This window comes from Pristiophorus japonicus, chromosome 2 (assembly GCF_044704955.1).
Source record: "Pristiophorus japonicus isolate sPriJap1 chromosome 2, sPriJap1.hap1, whole genome shotgun sequence".
NCBI classification, from domain to species: domain Eukaryota; kingdom Metazoa; phylum Chordata; class Chondrichthyes; family Pristiophoridae; genus Pristiophorus; species Pristiophorus japonicus.
The window spans coordinates 139,410,065-139,431,339 of NC_091978.1; the positions used below are offsets into that span (position 1 = coordinate 139,410,065).

A 21,275-nucleotide genomic window follows, 5' to 3' on the forward strand; every position below is an offset into this window, starting at 1 on the left:
AGGCGGGGAACAGGGGGGGTGGGGGGGGGGTCGGGGAACAGGAGCGGGGGTGGGGTCGGGGAACAGGAGCGGGGGTGGGGTCGGGGAACAGGAGCGCGGGTCGGGTCGGGTCAGTCGGGGATGGGGGGGGGAGCGGGTGGCGGGGGGGGGAGCGGGTCTCGGGTCGGGGGGTGGGGGATGGTGAGCGAGTGTCGGGTCTGATCGGGCGGGGAGCAGGAGCTGGCCATGGGAGGAGCCTCATTCACGCAGCCCCAGTGAGGCCATTGGGCCAGGGCTAGGGGCTGCGTGCTTCGGGCCCCTCCCACACAGTTCGGCGCCTGGAGCTACTGCACTTGCGTGCCGACTGTAGCGCGCATGTGCAGAGGTCCCGGCACTGTTTTCAGCGCAGGGACCTGGCTCCGCCCCCCCCCAGCTCGTGCTGGCTGCGCCGAGGACCACAGAACCTGGTAAGTAGGTGGAGAATACCGAGGATCTTTTTAGGCGCGAAAAACGGGCGCCCAGCTCGGAGGGGCGCCCGTTTTTTTTCTTGTGGAAACTTGGGCCCATCGTGTGTCAACTTCAAAATGCGTTGTTGTAGCATAATATCATTTGGGTGATTAAGACTTGCTATTTTTGCTGTGTAAAGCAAAAATGGGAGGAGAGAAGGGTAGGAGCATTAAGGTGATTTATTTTGATATATTGGAAATTTCTTGAACTATTGAAACAGAAAACATGATTTGCCTGCCCAATCAATTGCAAGGAAAGAGATTCCATTAGATTGCATTGCTTTTTCCAGCACAATTGGGTCAAAATCGGTCAAATTAGTACAAAAGATAGGAATTTCAACCATAAGTTGCGTTCAGTGCATTTTCTGCAATCTTTTGCGCTGGCCTTTTATTTTTTAAAAGATCACTGGAAGCCGGCGCCAAAACTGGCCGCACCCCCAGATCGAATTAATCACCATGGTGAATTTTCACTAGTTACATCTGTTTTGCGGGCCTTTGAAAGAGGTTCTTAGTTATTTTCAATTGGGTTGCTCACAGGTGGTGGACTCTTAAAAATGTTTTTTGTTTGTGACAAACCCATTTTCAGCTGTATTAATAAAACAAAAGCTTGCATTTATATAGCGCCTTTAATGTAATAAAACGTCCCAAAGCGCTTCACAGGAATATTATCTAACAAAATTTGACACCAATGGGAGATGAGGACAGATGACCAACTGCTTGATTAACGAGGTTGGTTTTAAGGAGCCTCTTAAAGGAGTTAGAGAAGTTTAGGGAGACAATTCTAGAGCACCAGGTTACCACTCGGGTTACAATCAGACAGCGTTTTACAATGTAACTAGAGTGGTATAATCACAAACATAAAATCGTCATTTGTTTGTGATTATACAAATGAAATTGAGCAGAAACTAGAACCATAACTTTCAGTCTGTAAAACTGAATGGTATGTGCTTTTATCGATACCAACACCTTGGGTGCCCGTGCTTGCAAACATCACACCACCACACTTAGGTCGCGAACATGCAGTCTCCAGAGAATACAACCGCTGCACCATCAAAGACATGCCGATCCAGGCCGACTTGAGCAACTTACCCACCAACCTGTCTCAAATCCAGAAGTCCATTTTGGACCATTGCCGAAGCACTTCAGTGATTCCCCACTCAGCCTTGATGGCGAAATTCTTGGAATAAATGCGACATACGGAATAGATTCCTTATAGAGAACCCCACATTACAACCTGAAGGATCAAACCTTCCTCGCAAACAGCAGACGACCATCAACTGCCTCCGAGCTGGTCATGGTAGATGCTGCCACCTTCTCCATAGATGGAAGATGAAAGCATCCCCATCATGTGACTGTGGAGCTCCTAATCAGACCCTGGAGCACATCATTGAGCACTGCCTTCGGAGGAAATTTGCAGGCAGCCGACAAAATATCCATGCTGTTGCACCGGAAGCTTTGGCCTGGATATCCAACTTAGATATTGACATTTGATTTGCTTTACTACTACCATATGAAAGAAGTAGCAGTCGTTTGTAAAACCAGTGCAATTTGCACCTAATGCGGACATTCTAATGTCTTTTTATTTTGCTTGCATGCATACATCGCCGAGCTAAGGCTACTTGCAGGACAATGTGTTTGATGGCTACCTTTTTTGTACTGGGCATTGGCCACGAGACCATCCTACGAAAATTTTTGACTGTAGAGACACCGACCCTCAGTAAGGCCATTGCGACAGTACAGGCGTTTATGTCCACCAGTGATAACACCAAACAAATCTCTAGGCACACAAGTGCTAGCAATGTTCATAAATTAACTGGAACTGTGTTTGCAAGCAGAAATGTGTCGGGCAGAAACCACGAGTCTGCAACTGCCAGCAGGCCTCAGGTGACCCAGATGACTGAGTCCGCAACAAAGGATGAATGCAAGGCAATTCACACCTTGTTGGCATTGTGGAGGCTCCCATTCAGCCTATTCATGCCACTTCAAAGGGTATGTTTGCAAAAGCTGTGGAACAATGGGGCACCTCCAACGAGCTGCAGGCTCTGCAAAGCCTGCTAACCACCACGTGGCAGAGGAAGATCGGTCCATGGTGGATCAAAGCAATTTTGAGTCTTAGAGAGAGGAGGCAGATGCTGAAGTATACGGGGTGTACACATTTTCGACGAAATGTCCACCTATAATGCTAAATGTAAAATTGAATGGCTTACCCGTAGCCATGGAACTGGACACTGGCACTCGCCAATCCATCATGAGTAAAAAGATGTTTGAGAGACTGTGGTGCAACAAGGCACTCAGACCAGCCCTGAGCCCCATCCACACGAAACTGAGAATGTACACCAAAAAGCTTATCACTGTCCTGGGCAGCGCCATGGTCAAGGTCACCTACGAGGGCATGGTGCGCGAACTGCCTCTCTGGATTGTCCCGGGCGATGGCCCCACACTGCTTGGAAGGAGCTGGCTGGGCAAAATCCGCTGGAACTGGGATGACATCCGAGCGCTATCACATGTCGATGAGGCCTCATGTACCCAGGTTCTTAACAAATTTCCTTCCCTTTTTGAGCCAGGTATTGGAAACTCTTCCGGGGCGAAGGTACGGATCCACTTGGTTCCAGAGGCATGACCCATCCACTATAAGGTGCGAGCGGTACCTCACATGATGAGGGAGAGAGTGGAAATCGAGCTGAACAGGCTGCAACGTGAGGGCATCATCTCCCCAGTGGAATTCAGCGAGTGGGCCAGCCCGATTGTTCCAATACTCAAAAGTGATGGCACGGTCAGGATTTGCGGCAATAATAAAGTAACTATTAATCGTTTCTCGCTATAGGACCAATACCTGCTACCTAAGGCAGATGACCACTTTGATGCTGGCAGGAGGCAAGGTGTTCAAGCGCGGCCTGACTTCGGCCTACATGATGCAGAAGCTGGAGGAGTCTTCGAAGGGCCTCACCTGCATCAACACGCACAAAGGACTGTTCATCTACAACACATGCCCATTTTGAATTCGGTCGGCTGCAGCGATCTTCCAGAGAAACATGGAGAGCCTACTCAAGTCGGTACCACGCACGGTGGTTTTTCAGGACGACATATTGGGCATGGGTCAGGACGCCGTCGAGCACCTACAAAACCTGGAGGAAGTCCTCCAGCGACTGGATCGCGTAGGTCTGCGGCTGAAGAGGTTGAAATGTGTCTTCATGGCAACAGAAGTGGAGTTTTTGGGGAGAAAGATCGCGGCGGATGGCATTCGGCTCACAGACGCTATTGGGCGCGCCCAGGCCACAGAAAGTCATGGAGCTGCGGTTGTTCTTGGGACTCCTCAACTATTTTGGTAACTTCCTACCGGGGTTGGGCATCCATTTAGAGCCCTTACATGCGTTATTGCGTAAAGGTGAGAAATGGGTTTGGGGGAAAAAGCCAAGTAATTGCTTTTGAGAAAGCCAGAAACATTTTATGCTCCAACAAGCTGCTTGTATAACATAACCCGTGTAAAAGACTTGTGCTAGCATTTGATGCACTGTCATACGGAGTCGGGTGTGTATTACAACAAGCTAATGTTGTGGGGAAGTTGCAACCTGTCGCCTATGCCTCCAGGAGCTTGTCTAAGGCCGAGAGCCAACAGCATGATTGAGAAAGAGGCATTAGTGTGTGTGTACGGGGTAAAGAAAATGCATCAGTATTGTTTGGCCTCAAATTTGAGCTTGATACTGATCGCAAGCCCCGCATATCCCTGTTAGCTGAAAACAAGGGGATAAATACTAATGCCTCATCCTGCATACAAAGGTGAGCATTCGCGCTATCAGCGTATAACTATACCATCCGCCACAGGCACCGAGAACTGTGCGGATGCTCTGTTGGCTACCATTGCCCACCACGGGGGTGGAAATGGCGCAGCCTGCAAACTTGTTGATGGTCATGGAAGTGTTTGAAAATGATATCACCGGTCACGGCCTGCCATATTCGGACTTGGACCAGCCAAGATCCTCTGCTGTCCCTCGTAAAAAAAAAAAACTGTACTGCATGGGAGCTGGGCCAGCATCCCCGTTGAAATGCAAGAGCTAATCAAGCCGTTCCAGCGGCGAAAAGACGAGCTGTCCATTCAGGCAGACTGCCTGTTGTGGGGTAACCACGTAGTGCTACCCAAAAAGGGCAGGGGGTTCATTTCGGATCTCCACAGCACACACCCGGGTATAGTAATGATGAAAGCGATAGCCAGATCCCACGTGTAGTGGCCCGGTATTGACTCTGACTTAAAGTCCTGTGTATGGCAATGCAGCATGTGTGTTCAGTTGAGCAACGCGCCCAGAGAGGTACCACGAAGTTTGTGGTCCTGGCCCTCCAGACCATGGTCGAGGATTCATGTCGACTATGCGGGCCCGTTTCTTGGTAAAATGTTCCTGGTGATGTGGATGCTTTTTAAAATGGATTGAATGAGAAATAATGTCAGGAAGCACCGCCACCACCACCATTGAAAGCCTGAGGGCCATGTTTGCCACCCACGGCCTGCCTGACATACTGGTCAGTGACAACGGGCCATGTTTCATCAGTGCCGAATTTAAAGAATTCATGACCCGCAATGGGATCAAACATGTCACCTTGGCCCCGTTTAAACCAGCCTCCAATGGGCAGGCAGAGCAGGCAATACAAATAATCAAACTGAGCCTCAAACGAGTCACAGAAGGCTCACTCCAAACCCGCCTGTCCCGAGTACTGCTCAGTTACTGCACGAGACCCCACTCGCTCACAGGGGTGCCCCTGGCTGAGCTACTCATGAAAAGGACACTTAAAACCAGACTTTTGCTGGTTCACCCCAACCTGCATGATCAGGTCGAGAGCAGGCGGAAGTAGCAAAATGTAAATGATGGTCACGCCACTGTGTCACGGGAAATTGATCTGAATGACCGTGTATGTGCTAAACTATGGACATGGTCCCAAGTGGATCGCGGGCACGGTGATAGCTAAAGAAGGGAGTAGGGTGTTTGTAGTCAAACTAGATAATGGACAAATTTGCAGAAAGCACCTGGACCAAACGAGGCTACAGTTCACAGACTGCCCTGAACAACCCACAACAGACATCACCTTTTTCGAGCCCACAACACACACCCAAAGGATCAATGACACCACGCCTGACCAGGAAATCGATCCCATCATGCCCAACAGCCCAGCTAGGCCAGGCTCACCCAGCAGCCCTGCAGGGCCAACAACATGCCAGCCCAGCGAGGGCACAGCCAACACACCAGAACAGACATTTGTACCGAGGCCGTCCACCAGGGAAACAAAGACTCCCGACCGCCTCACCTTGTAAATAGTTTTCACTTTGACGTTGGGGGAGAGTGATGATGTGTATCTGTAAAGCATGCACTCCCATGTTCTGCCAGCAGGGAGCGCATTTCCTGAAGTCCCAAGGGATCCCAGCAACCCTTGGGAGCACTGTATATAAGCTGGCCCCTAAGGCCTGTTCCTCACTCTGGAGTGTCTTAAAGACTGAGGTCACTGTTACTTTAACCTCCCTGTGTGCAGTCTCATCTGTGTTAGGAACACAATAATTCCATCCAACTTTCCCTTTCTCGTCGGGCCTGGGATGCATTGAAGTATGTGTTTTGCACTTATTTTTCTCATGCAGGTAATTTGGTGATCACACAGAAACCCTTAAGCTTGCTGGGTATGTTGTGAACCCTTGGATCTTGGACATCCGGATGCAGTAGAATTAAAACAGTTCAGTCGCGGCTTATGAATAACTGGATTTATTCATGGCAGTTGAAAAGTAGCAAAGACATTAAAGTACATTACAGCGTTTTACAGATCAGTTAATCAATCCTTTTTTCATTTATTCTCGGGATGTGGGCATTCTGTCATGGCTGGCATTTATTGTCCATCCCGAGTTGCTCTGACAGGGTGGTATTCAGCTGACTAGCTTCAGAAGGCAGTTAAGATTCAACCATGTTTGGTGCAGAACTGAATATACATGGGTCAGACTGGGCAAGAACAGTAGGTTTCCCTCCCTGAAGGATATGGCACACAAGCATTCCAATACTTGTAAGATAATTAACCTGGTAAGACTGGTAACCACATAGTAACCTTTCGAATGCTCACCTTCAAATTTCAATTTTCTTTTCTTGGATGATGCTGACACTATTGGGTATGGTAGCATAGTGGTTGTTACTAGATGAGTAATCCAGTGGCTTGGAGCAATAATCCAGAGACGCGAGTTCAAATCCCACCATGACAGATGGTGAATTTGAATTCAGTTAATTAAATAAATCTGGAATAAAAAAAATAGTATCTTAAAAACCCATCTGGTTCATTTAATGTCCCTTCAGGGAAGGGAACCTGCCATCCTTACCCGGTCTGGCCTATATATGACTCCAGAACCACAGCAATGTGGTTGACTCTTAACTGCCCTCTGAAATGGCTTAGCAAGCCACTCAGTTGTATCAAACTGCTACGAAAAGTTACAATAAGAATAAAACCAGGCAGACCATCTGATTTGGACACGACAAAGGCACACTTACCAAGTCCTCCGTAACATCTGGGGACTTGTGCCAAAATTGAGAAATCTGTCCCATCGTCATAGGCAGTCCCTCGGAGTTGAGGATGACTTGCTTCCACACTCTGAGTTCTCAGGTGACTGAGGAGTCCAACGCGGGACCTACAGTCTCTGTTACAGATGGGGCAGACAGTGGTTGAAGGAAAGGGTGGGTGGGGAGCCTGGGTTGCCGAACACTCCTCCCACTGTCTACAGTTGGTTTCTGCATGTTCTCGGCGAGGGGACTCGAGGTGCTCAGCGCCCTCCTGGATGCTCTTCCTCCACTTTGGGTGGTTGTGGGCCAGGGATTCCCAGGAGTCGGTGGGAATGTTGCACTTTATCAAGGAGGGTTTGAGGGTGTCCTTGAAGCGTTTCCTCTGCCCACTTGGGGCTCGCTTGCCGTGTCGAAGCTCTGCGTAGAGCGCTTTCTTTTGGAGTCTCGTGTCGGGCATGCGGACGATGTGGCCCGTCCAACGGAGCTGATCGAGTGTGGTCAGTGTTTTGATGCTGGGGATGTTGGTGTGAGCGACAACACTGACGCGTCTGTCCTGCCAATAGATTTGCAGGATCTTGCAGAGGCAGCGCTGGTGGTACTTCTCTCATGTTTTAAGGTGTTTGCTGTGTATCGTCCACATGTGAGCCATATAGGAGGGCGGGTATCACTACAGCCCTGTAGACCATAAGCCCTGTGCTGGATTTGATGTCCTTGTCTTCAAACACACACTCCCTCAGACGACCGAAGGCTGCGCTGGCGCACTGAAGGCGATGTTGGAACTCGTTGTCAATGTCTGCTCTTGCTGACAGTAGTCCCACAGATTAGTCGAGCAACAGCCTGATAGTTATACTCACAGAATCATCCCTTTCAGCCAATGTACCAGACTCCATCACTATCCCACTGGCAGGAAAGGCCTACCAGAGATGGTGGCACAGTGGTATATAGTCAAGCAGGAGTGGCCCTGGGAATCCTCAAAATTTACTTCGGACCTCATGAAGTTTCATGGCATCAGGTCAAACAAGGGCAAGGAAATCTCTTGCTGATTACAACCTGCTGCCCTACCTCAGCTGATGAATCGGTACTCCTCCATGTTGAAGGCACGTTCTGGGGACAAGGTCACTCTGTGTGACCTTAACTCTTTATTTACAGGACTCCAAAGACGATGACCCTGCGTGGGACCTCCCTTTTTATATCTGTGATCAGGTAAGGAGTGTCTCCCACAAGTTCACCTCTTGTGGTCAAGGTGTGCTTCTAGGTTGAGTGTATACAGTAATACATTGTGGTTACATACATGACACAGGCAGTGACCATCTCCAACAAAATGTCATGGAGAAGCTGGAGTTACTGTTGAAGTAATATTGGTGAGTTGTTCTGGCTGATTTGGCTGGTCCAGTACAGTTTCTGGTTAGTAGTGGCCTCAAGATGTTTAGAACTCGGTGGTGGTGCTGTTGAAGGCCAAGGGTAGGTAGGTAGGCGTTCTCTTATTCTCGATGGCCATTACCTGGCACATGCTGCACAATAATAAGTGAAACCAGTGAATGAGAGTTGTTTCGATCACCTGGATGGGTCGGAGAGGAATTTTCCCAGATTTTTTCCCCCTGATTCGCCTGAGTTTTTATCTCTTTTTGCCTCTCCCAAGAGATCGCACAGCTCCGGGTGGGGTGGAGTGTAAAATGTTGCGATGCATGGGGTGTTGCGGTTGTGTGGGGTCGGACTGGTTGGGCTGGATGCTTTTTACCTGTCCGCCATTGTACATTGCTCATAGGTTTATATGTAACCTTCAGGATTGCTGACCGAGGGCCGTGTGGCTCTTTGTCGGCTGGCGCGGACACGATAGGCCGAAATGGCCTCCTAGATTTCTGTTTCTATACTCCAACATACCCCAATTGCTCTGTGAAGCTCAACCAGAAACAAGAGGAACAACAATTTATTTTAAAATTGAAGATACTAATCTACAAACCCTCAGTCGTCCCTGGATTGTTGGCAGATTTCGCCCAATATTTATGTCATCTATTTGGAAAACTGCATTAGACTTGAACACACAATCTAGGCTGACACTTGCAGCTCTGAGGGAGCTTCGCATTGTTAGAATGATTGATGGGATGTATCTTCCAGAGATGTGTTCTGTTCAGATGGACACAAGATCCTGGGACACTCTTTGAAGAAGGGCATAGAGTTCGCCCTATATTCTGGTCCATATTCCTCACTAAATGAAAACCAAGATTCATTTATTTGTTATTTGCAGGACCTTGTTTGAAAATTGGCTGCTGCATTGGTCTAAGTGCTTGCACTCTCAGTATTCCATGGTTGCAAAGTGCTTTGGTACATGTACAGGATGTCAAGATGCTATATTTTGCTTTTGCTATTTCTCACTTTCTTTTCTCTCGTTTGTGCCGTCATTCTCGAATATGTTCTTCCTGGACCACTTGGCCTATTGCTTGTTGCCTCGTCAGTCACAGCATCACCAACCTGGAGGGCTCAGAATGCAATGATTAAAGTGGCAACTGACCATGGATTGTTGTCTCCTCATCCTCCTTTGCCTCTCTGACAGTCATCATCCTCTATCTCTCACCAATCTACCTCCTTGTTGCATTAGAACATAAGCACTTAAGAATTAGGAGCAGAAGTACGCCTTACACCCCTCGAGCCCACTCTGCCATTCAGTAAGATCATGGCTGATCTTCGACCTCAACTCCACTTTTCCACCCAATCTCTGTATCCCTTGATTTCCCCTAGAGTCAAAAAATCTATCTGTCTCTACATCCATAGCCCTCTGGGGTAGATAATGTCAAAGTTTCACAACCCTGAGTCAAGAAATTCTTTCTCCATCTCAGTCTTAGACGGGAACCCCTTATCTTGAGACTGCCCCGAGTTCAACACTGTCCAGCCAGGGAAAACAGCCTCTCAGCATCGACCCTGTCAATCCCCCTCAGAATCTTGTATGTTTCAATGAGATCACCTCTTATTCTTCTCAACTCCAGAGAGTATAGGCTCAGTCGCTCCTCATAGGACAACCCTCTCATCCCAGGGATCAATTTGTGAACCTTCATTGCACCACCTCTAAGGCATGTATGTCCTTTCTCAGATAAGGAGACCAAAACTGTGCACACAGTACTCCAGGTGTGGTCTAACCAAAGCCCTGTAAAATTGTAGCAAGACTTCCTTACTCTTGTACACCAACCTTCATTGCAATACAGGCCAACATGCCATTTGCTTTCCGAATTGCTTGCTGTACCTGCATGCTAACTTTCCTGTAAGAGGACACCTAAATCTCTGAGCACCAACATTTAATAGTTTCTCACCATTTAAAAAAAAAAAAAATCTGTTTTTCTATTCTTGCTACCAAAGTGAATTTTCCCACATACTCCCATCTGCCACCTTATTGCCCACTCACTTAACCTGTCTATATCCTGTTGCAGGTTCTGTCATTGTTCGATTTGGTTCTGTTTGGACCTGTCTCCCTTTTAAAATTTTCTGCTGTGCTTCTACAGTAACCTCCAGTCTACTGTCGGGGCTTTATCCTTGGTTCTCTTCATTTATATGTCAGCCCTTTCAAAATCCACAACTTGTATTTATATAGCGCCTTTAACGCAGCAAAATGTCCCAAGGTGCTTCACAGGAGTATTATGCGCTAAAAATTTGACACCAAGCCGCATAAGTAGAAATTAGTGCGGATGATGAAGCTTGGTCGAAGAGTTAAGGTTTTAAGGGGCGCCTTGCAGGAGGAAAGAGAGGTTTAGGAAGGGAGTTCCAGAGCTTGGTGCACAAGTGCACACGATCGGCTTCCACATGTTGCTGTCATCCAGCTTTATCTTTATTTCTGAAGATTGGTACAAACTTCAGCTGCGCATCTCATGGAAGAACTGAAACTTCCTTCAGTTTGTGGACAAAACCATGTCTCTCGTCTTGGCTCCCTCAAGCTCCTCAACTTGTCAATTAAACTGCATCCAGATGTGCAGAGCCTTGTTATGACTATCAAGTTTCTTAGTCCATCCGAGTAGGTGCTGCAGAATTGAAGAAAGGGATTCAATTTGATAGGATTCTGCTTTTGAAATGAATGCAGGAATGTTATGCTTATCAAATATTATCAATGCAAAACATTTTTCTAGAAATGGGGCAAGTTGATTGGTATGGAAACCCAGATCAATCATGGTGTATAAATATGGAATGCCCATATTTTTGATTTGAAAGCATTAAAAACATAAAAACATAGAAAATAGATGCAGGAATAGGCCATTCGGCCCTTCGAGCCTGCACCACCATTCAATAAGACCATGGCTGATCGTTCACCTCAGTACCCCTTTCCTGCTTTCTCTCCATACCCCTTGATCCCTTTAGCCGTAAGGGCCATATCCAACTCCCTCTTGAATATATCTAACTAACTGGCATCAACAATTCTCTGCAGAAGAGAATTCCACAGGTTAACAACTCTGAGTGAAGAAGTTTCTCCTCATCTCAGTCCTAAATGGCTTACCCCTTATCCTTAGACTGTGACCCCTGGTTCTGGATTTCCCCAACATCGCGAACATTCTTCCTGCATCTAACCTGCCCAGTCCCGTCAGAATTTTATGTTTCTATGAGATCCCCCCTCATTCTTCGAAACTCCAGTAAATAAAAGCCCAGTCGATCCAGTCTCTCCTCATATGTCTGTCCTGCCATCCCGGGAATCAGTCTGGTGAACCTTCGCTGCACTCCCTCAATAGCAATAACATCTGGATTAGGAGACCAAAACTGAACACAATATTCCAGGTGAGGCCTCACCAAGGCCCTGTACAACTGCAGTAAGACCTCTGCTCCTATACTCAAATCCCCTAGTTACGAAGGCCAACAAGCCAATTGCCGTCTTCACCGCCTGCTGTACCTGCATGCCAACCTTCAATGACTGATGTACCATGATACCCAGGTCTCGTTGCACTCCCCTTTTCCTAATCTGCCGCCATTCAGATAATGTTTTTGCCACCAAAGTGGATAGCCTCACATTTATGCACATTATACTGCATCTGCCATGCATTTGCCCATTCACCTAACTTGTCGAAGTCACCCTGCAGCCTCCTGGCATCTTCCTCACAGCTCACACTGCCACCCAACTTAGTGCCATCTGCAAACTTGGAGATATTACTCTCATTTCCTTCATCTCAATCATTGATGTATATTGTAAATAGCTGGGGTCCCAGCACTGAACCCTGCGGCACCCCACTAGTCACTGCCTGCCATTCTGAAAAGGACCCGTTTATCCTGACTCTCTGCTTACTGTCTGTCAACCAGTTCTCTATCCACCTCAATACGTTACCCCAATTCCATGTGCTTTAATTTTGCACACCATTCTCTTGTGTGGGACCTTGTCAAAAGCCTTTTGAAAGTCCAAATACACCACATCCACTGGTTCTCCCTTGTCCACTCTTCTAGTTACATCCTCAAAAAATTCGAAGATTTGTCAAGCATGATTTCCCTTTCATAAATCCATGCTGACTTGGACCGATCCTGTCACTGCTTTCCAAATGCGCTGCTATTTCATCTTTAATAATTGATTCCAACATTTTCTCCACCACTGATGTCAGGCTAACCGTCTAATTTCCCGTTTTCTCTCTCCCTCCTGTTTTTAAAAAGTGGTGTTACATTAGTTACCCTCCAATCCATAGGAACTGATTGAGTCGATAGACTGCTGGAAAATGATCTCCAATGCATCCACTATTTCTAGGGCCACTTCCTTAAGACTATCAGGCCCTGGGAATGTATTGGCCATCAATTTCCCTAACACAATTTTCTGACTAATAAGGATTTCCTTCAGTTCCTCCTTCTCACTCGACCCTCGGTCCCCTAGTATTTCCGGAACGTTGTTTGTGTCTTCCTTCCTGAAGACAGAACCAAAGTAATTATTTAATTGGTCTGCCATTTCTTTGTTCCCCATTATAAATTCACCTGATTCTGACTGCTAGGGACCGACATTTGTCTTCACTAATCTTTTTCTCTTCACATATCTATAGAAGTTTTTGCAGTCAGTTTTTATGTTCCCAGCAAGCTTCCTCTCGTACTCTATTTTCCCCCTCCTAATTAAACCCTTTGTCCTCCTCTGCTGAATTCTAAATTTCTCCTAGTCCTCGGGTTTGCTGCTTTTTCTGGCCAATTTATATGCCTCTTTCCCTAATTTCCCTTGTTAGCCACGGTTGAGCCACCTTTCCCGTTTTATTTTCAAACCAAACAGGATGTACAATTGTTGAAATTCATCCATGTGATCTTTAAATATTTGCCATTGCCTATCCACCGTCAACCCTTTAAGTATCATTCGCCAGTCTATTCTAGCCAATTCACATCTCATACCATCGAAGTTACCTTTCCTTAAGTTCAGGACCTAAGTCTCAGAATTAACTGTCACTCTCCATCTTAATAAAGAATTCTACCATATTATGGTCACTCTTCCCCAAGGGGCCTCGCACAACAGGATTGCCAATTACTCCTTTCTCGTTAGACATCGCCCAGTCTAGGATGGCCAGCCCTTTAGTTGGTTCCTCGACATATTGGTCTAGAAAACCATCCCTAATACACTCCAGGAAATCCTCCTCCACCGTACTGCTACCAGTTTGGTTAGACCAATCTATGTATAGATTAAAGTAGCCCATGATAACTGCTGTACCTTTTATTGCACACATCCCTAATTTCTTGTTTGATGCTGTCCCCAAACTCACTGCTACTGTTTGGTCTGTACACAACTCCCACTAGCGTTTTCTGCCCTTTGGTATTCCGCAACTCTACCCATACAGATTCCACATCATCCAAGCTCATGTCCTTCCTTACTATTGCGTTAATTTCTTGTCTAATCAGCAACCTTGCCCCACCTCCTTTTCCTTTCTGTCTATCCTTCCTGAATGTTGAGTTCCCAGCCTTGGTCACCCTGGAGCCATGTCTCCGTAATCCCAATTATATCATATTCATTAATAGCTGCCTGCTCAGTGAATTCGTCCACCTTATTACGAATACTCCTCTCATTGAGGCACAAAGCCTTCAGGCTTGTCTTTTTAACACACTTTGTCCCTTTAGACTTTTGCTGTAATGTGGCCCTTTTTGATTTTTGCCTTGGGTTTCTCTGCCCTCCACTTTTACTTTTCTTCTTTCTATCTTTTGCTTCTGCCCCCCATTTTACTTCCCTCTCATTGGATTGTGTGAGCTGCCTAAGGCAGCAAAATTTCAAATCCTTTTACATTTATCCCTAAAATTTTGTATCTGGCAGTGTGTAAGCATTACATTTTGTTGTGATTGACATGTTGAATTTTGCTTGGGTAATTTGGAGTGAGTGAAATGCAAATTCATGTTCAAATGGTATATAATTTCTATCTCACTGTAGTACTAGGCAGTGCCATAAGGTGGCATGAAACTATAGTGATAAATTTAAATTAACAGATGGTAATGAAAATGTGACATTTTGCATTAGTGCCTCCCAGAAGGTGTGATTGCTTCTGGTTTTGTCTTCGCTAGACATTAGAAAAAATGCAGCACATATTTAAAATTCAAATGTCCAACGTAGTTTAACTTGTATATTGAAGGTGCATTCATTGTGCACATTAAATTGATTATAAATTAAGTGTGCTGTGTGTGGTTGGCTGGAACACCTTTTAGATATGATCTCAAACCTGGAGATCATTGCCATGGTTACCTATTTTACTGCTTGTTCCCTTTGAATCCCTCAGGGACATAATGACATCACTACAAGCGGGGAAATGCAAAAAAAACTTGTTAAAGGGGCACTACCATGGAAATGTTTAAATCTTTTAAGGAGAATTGCAAGAGCACTGTCTTTTGATCATGTTCCATACAAATGGTAGTGATGTGATTGTTGTATTCTGTGTTCAAAAGCTTTGAATATTTTCCAAAACCAAGTAATGATTTTATGGACTTTTTAAATCTATAAGGTCTTTCAGTATGATTTGGGAGAATTGCATGCATGTTTTTGTCACCTGTAGCTTGTGACAGCAAGAAGGTAAAGAGTCAAGCCCCACTCCAAAGACTCATACATTGGTCCCCATTTTGTGGTAATAATGGAGCGGCTATCTGTGCTCACTATTGTTCTGGAGTAAATCCAACAGCAACTTTGGGTGTCCGCACATGCGCAGTAAAACGTGGAAATCAAAGTTGCTGTCCTATTTACCCTGCTCCTCCACAAGCTTCGCTGCACCGGTACTTCACCGATAGATTGGGCATTTGTTCACTTGCCCACTTGTTATCCACTAAACAGGCCAGATAAAGTTGAGGCTTGTCCATTCAAGTGTATGTGAAATTTTAATGGTGGTAAGTCTCAATTACTATCAAACAACTGGCCCGAATTTGGTCAAACCGAAGTTCTGCCCATTTACCATCAAAGACCGCTACGATCCTGATGGTACTTTGGGCGGAAGTTTGGTGAAAAAATGGGTGAGAGTGATTCTGGGCGGCAGCGGGTGGTAGGTCGGATTCTGGGCGACAGATGCAATCCTCGACAAAGTAACGCTAAGGCTGGAGTCGGGTAAGCGAGGGGGGAATGCAAAAATAAAATCTTCAACAAATAAAAAAACAAAACATGATTAAACCTTCAGAGTACCCTTTCAAACAAAATCGTTGCTAAAGAAATAAAGCAAAACTATCACTAACCTTTTCTTGCAGGTCTTCATACCTACTGTTCAGCTAAGACCTTTCATGCTGCAGTCTTTTCTCCTGCTGAAGTGGAAGACCGCTCGGATGAATCTCGGGTGGGAGCGGGCGGGAGGACCTTTTTCGGCGTTGCACGCTGGCGCATGCCAGTGGATGCTCCCCAGCGGTCCTTTCAAACCGCCGGCGTGAGGGCCTCACCAAACTCGCATGGAGGGGAGTACACCGAAAAAACAGGGAGACCGCCGAGAAAACTCGCCGGTAGGTTGAGCAAATTCGGCAATGAAATAACTTTTACAAGTGTGGAGTCTCATTCCTTCAGATTTTAATCATTCCTTCAGATTTTAATTATTGGAGATGTTTTAACAATACAACCTTTTACACACTGTTTCTCAATCTTTCTCTCAATCCCAACGTTTTCTCTTCTCCTCTCTCCTCTTTCTTTCTTCTCTCTTTTTCTCTTTCTCTTTCTTTTCTCTTTCTTCTCTCTTTCTTCTCTCTTTCTTCTCTCTTTCTTCTCTCTCTTCTCTCTCTTCTCTCCTCTCCTCTCTCTCCTCTCTCTCTCCTCTCTCTCCTCTCTCTCCTCTCTCTCTCCTCTCTCTCCTCTCTCTCCTCTCTCTCTTCTCTCTCTTCTCTCTCTTCTCTCTCTTCTCTCCTCTCTCTCCTCTCTCTTCTCTCTCTCCTCTCTCTTCTCTCTCTCCTCTCTCTTCTCTCTCTCCTCTCTCTCCTCTCTCTTCTCTCTCTCCTCTCTCTTCTCTCTCTTCTCTCTCTCCTCTCTTTTTTTTTTCCTTTTCTTTTTTTTTTCTTTCCTTCTGTACATGATTTTAAATTGAATTAAATATTTTAACTTGTACTTCCTAGATTTAGACTACATGCCTCCAGTAAGGATTCTTGAATTTGATTGATTGAAGAGACATGCTGTTGGTTGTCATTTTCAGACAGGTCCTTGATCCCCTGTAGATGATGCTGTGCTGAAATGATTCCACACACAAGCCCACAAATTCTCTGGGCAGTTGTAAGTGTAATGTGAGCACCGTTCGTTTACCGCTGACTGCAAAATCCGGCCCATTATCTCGGCTGATATTTCAGTGCAGTACTGAGGGAGTGCTGCACTCTCCAAGGTGCTGTCTTTCAGATGAGTTGTTAAACTGATGCCCCGTCTGCCTCTTTGTCTGTTTTGGTCGGTCTGTCGGTCTCTTGTTCAGTTTGCCCAACTTCATTTCCAAGTAATTGGAAACTGGCTGCCTCCATTTTTGATGCAGTTTCAAAATTGGACACAGCATTAAAGGTGCAGTCTAACCACAGCACGGGTTTGATTGTTACATTGAATGTACAGCATAGAAACAGGTCATTCGGCCCAATTGTCTATGCCTGTGTTTATGCTCCAAGCCTCCTCCCAGCTCTCCATCACCTAACCCCATCAGCATAACTTTCTATTCTTTTCTGCCTCGTGTGTTATCTAGCTTTCCCTTAAATACATCTATGCTATTTGTTAACAACTACTTGTGATAGCAAGTTCCACACTCAAACCACTCTTTGCGTAAAGAAGTTTCTGCTAAATTCCTTATTGGACTTATGCATGACTATCTTCTATTTGTGGCCCCTAGTTTCGGACCTTTCCACAAGTGCAAACATGTCTACCCTATCTATTCCTTTCATAATCTTAAAAACCACTATCGGGTCACACCTCTCTTTTTTTTTTTAAAAGAAAAGATCCTGCGCCTGTTCTGTCTTTCCTGATGGGTATTACCTTTTTAGTTCTGGTATCACCCTTGTGAATCTCTTTTTGCACCTTGTATTCAACTATTGCAGCTATGTGTTTGATCCTATTGGTTTTGATTTGCTGCTCTACATTGTATAGACATGTTTAGTGTAGAGTTTACTGAGCGTCTTGGCCAACAATGATGAAACTGAAAGATCCATTTCGACACTATTTTCTGGGAGTACATTTCCTTTTCTATGTGTAGCATTTCTCTGCATTAAAGATCATCTGCCATTGTTCTGCACACTTGCATATCTTGTCCAACTCTGAGCTGTCTCCTCGAATTCCACTGCCATTTGCAGTTTGGTATCGTCTAAATACGACCATGTTGCATTGTATATCTGAATCCAGGTCCTACATTTAAATGAAAACCATAGTTTGGAAGTCAAGTTCTACCACATGATAGCAGAATTGAACTGTGGTAAAAATCCTTCCATTTCCTCAAGATTAGTCAGGCAGGATTATCCCCCTCTGAATCCATACTGGTGGCTGTTAATTTGGTTGTAGTTTACTTCTGGCAAGCAGTTCCATTATTTTACAGGAATGGAAGTAAGGCTAATGGATTTGGAGTTGCCGCTGTCTGTTTTGTCACTCTTTTTTGAATGAGTACCACGTTTTTCTGTTTATAATGTAATGGTATCTCCCCAATGTTCATTGACTGACTCCCTCATACTGATTCAGTGCTTTAACGTTTTCTCTCGTTTCTCTCAGCAATTTGGGATAAATATCATCAATTCCAGGGCATTTTTGTTTTGAGCCGTTTAGCTTGTGTGGACTTGCATCTCAGTTATAATGTATGAATTGATTATATTTGGGACATCTTTTTCTGGAGAGGATGTGTTGCTCATATCTTGCGTATACTTGCAAATATTCTGAAAGAAAACTTCATCAGTTTCATGCCCATTTTGTGATTTTTTTTTTTTGCTTCTCAGACTGCCCTTTTGATGTTGCGATGCTGAGACAATGGGGCTGAATTTGTGCCTCTTAGGGGCACGTATGAGGTGCATAGGCGCTGTACAGGTCACGCGAGTTCAGGGTTTAGGCACGTGCTAAAACCCAGAACTTGTGATCGGTCAAGAATTCTCTTGACCGATCATACGAATCCGAAGGAAATGGGCCTCCACAGGCGGAGAGTTGGGTGCCCAACTTCTGTCCAGCGAATGCCCATGAAATTCTTGCGCCTGGTAAAAGCAGGCATAAGGCCTGCTTTTAGCAGTGCAAGAGTTTTGAACAAAAACACATTTTTTCATTTTATTTATGCATTTAAAAACCCTGTGCAAACACAATTTTTTCAAAAAATTAAATGTTTTAAATATTTAATTAAATGCTATTTTAATTAATTTTAAATATGTAATTATTTGGTGTGTAGAGGTATTTTTTATGCAATCCCCATTCATACTTAATGGGAGTTCCGTACATATGGAATCCTCGTATGAATGGGGATTCCCCCCTTTGGTTGGGCAAGTCCATGTGATCCCAGGGACGCTTGTGAAACGCCTGCGCCCCTGGGATACATGGACCGATAGGCAGGCCTGCATGTAGACTCTCAAGAGCACAAGTCGCCGGACCCCCAGGTAAGTTCGTAGATTTTTTTCAGGTCAGAGGAATCTGCCCGCGGGAAGCCTCTGACTGCAAATTCAGCCCCAATGTTTTTATTGGTGTGCTTGGCTTCAGCTGCTATACCACTTTGCAAGCATCTCTCTGCCGTCTGCATTTCTAATCTCAACATGTTTCTATATTTTCTTCTATTTATTCTAGTGCGTGCCATCTCCTTTCTCCCTGTAGAATTTATAAACCTGCATTTCATTTCTTCAATATCTGAAAGCACTTCAGCCAATGAAGTTCTTTTGAAGTTTATTCATGGTGCAATGTAGGAAAATATGGCAAACATTTACACATAGCAAGGTTCCACAAACTCTGATAAAGGACCAGATAATTAATCTGTTGGTTGATTTTTTGACCCTACCACCGGGAGAGCTTCATCCCTTTTGTCAGCTGTGGTTCAGCGGGTAACACACTCGTCTGAGTCAGAAGGTTGTGGGTTCAAATCCCACTCCAGGAACTTGAGCACATAAATCTAGGCTGGCAGTGCTGAAGAGGTGCTGCACTGTCTTTCGGATGAGACGTTAAACCGAATCCAAGTCTGCCCCCTCTGGATGTAAAAAATCCTATGGACGATTTCGAAGAAGAGCAGGGTAGTTATCCCCGGTGTCCTGGCCAATATTTATCCCTCAATCAACATAACATAAAAACAGATTATCTGGTCATTATCACATTGCTGTTTGTGGGAGTTTGCTGTGCGCAAGTTGGCTGCCGCGTTTCCCACATTACAACAGTAATTACATCATTGACTGTAAAGCACTTTGAGTCATCCGGTGGTCATGAAAGGCTTGCTTGCTTTTTTGCTTGCTTTCTTGTCAGTGAGTTAGGCTCGTATAGTTGTCCAGTAGAACTCAAACTACAATCTGGGCAAACTTTTTGGCTTTATTTTAAAGGGGCAATGTCCATCCCTGAGGTTGAGCAGTGATTTTCTGTTCTTGGCCTAATGCCAGTCATGTGTGTGCATGCCGTAGCTCCAAAGCTAGGGTCAAATAACATTATTTCTTCCTTCTTTCCCGGGTTACAAAATGGTAGTAAAACAAGTGGGGTTATCTAAGTTTGCTTGCTCTATAATGTGTCGATCTGTATTTTCTGTGACAATCCTATGACCATTTAATGCCTTTTAACACCAGGCTGACACAAAATATTGGACTAAATACAAAAATGCATTGCTGGCAAGTAATGAATTGTGTCAATAACCATCGGTCTGCCAGTGGTAATTTTGACTATGAAACTAAATGCTTTTTGAAGTTTAAGGAACTTTGAAAAAAGAATAGGAACTTTGTTGCCAGATTGACTAGATCAACGTATATGGTGGGCAATGCTAAAAACTGAAAATGGTGTTCATAATAAGACTTAGCTTTACATACTGCATAGTAAACGACCATCTGGTGGCTTCCATGCAGCAGGGTACGCATTGTCATTGCTAAAGCATTGAACAGTGTTGGGGAAAATCTATAGGATGCTTTATCGGTAGGTGTGGAAAACTTGAAGGTGATTTTTGCCTTTGGTATGCACAGTACCTGTCATGTATTCAACTGTCATTGTAATCCATGTATAAACTGACCCAAGTTGTACACCGTGAGAACACTGACCACTAGGTGGTGAACTTGTGGGAGACACTCCTCATCTGGACTTTCGGGTATAAAAGGGGAAGCTCCACCCATCTTCTCCACTTCAGTGCTGGCTAATAAAGGTTACTGGTCAGAGTGACCTTTTCTCTAGTATGGGCCTCGTGTGCATTTGTACTGTATAGTAAGGACGTATCAGTACATGTATTTTTTTGGGGGGGGGCACCAACTGGAGGAGAACTTTACCTCGTTGAACTCTTGCCAGATGAACAGTTTTAGTTGAGTGTAAATTTGGCTTTTGTATTTTAAAACTAAAATGAAATAATATTGCCTTATTTCTTACAGATGAACAAAAAGGAATTTCTATTAAAGCAAAACCAAGGCTTGCAACAGTCAAAACTACTTTGAAATTGGGAGGTAATGCAATAAAAAGCACACCCAGCTCTAAACTGCCTGTACCGGCTTCTGGGTTGCAACGAGTCAACAGCTTGTCATCAGTCAGCAGCAGTGTGTCAGTTCAAAGCGTTCTGAGCACTTGCAGTAATAAATGTAAGTGTTCTTATTTCATCCTATTTGTTGAAAGCCTTCTGTTGAAAAGATGCTGATGGCGAATATAATTTATTTGTTTAGCTAACTGTATAACTTCAACTAAGATATTTATGTTGGCTGCCAAAATGGGGTGTGTATTCAGTCCAAGATTTATTTTCTTCCAATTATGTCAACTTAT

At 45.0% G+C, this 21,275-nt stretch overlaps 1 protein-coding gene across 2 annotated transcripts in view; it reads left to right on the forward strand.

Annotated features, from left to right (window-relative positions):
• mtus1b (microtubule associated tumor suppressor 1b) overlaps positions 1–21,275 on the forward strand; it is a 293,810-nt gene that overhangs the window by 78,872 nt on the left and 193,663 nt on the right. Inside the window, exons 4-5 of one of the 2 annotated variants that reach the window (XM_070869726.1) lie at positions 15,632–15,877; positions 20,894–21,097. In XM_070869726.1, the coding sequence (XP_070725827.1) occupies positions 15,632–15,877; positions 20,894–21,097 (450 nt within the window). The remainder of the gene's footprint in view (positions 1–15,631; positions 15,878–20,893; positions 21,098–21,275) is intronic. The other variant, XM_070869736.1, reaches the window with a different exon arrangement.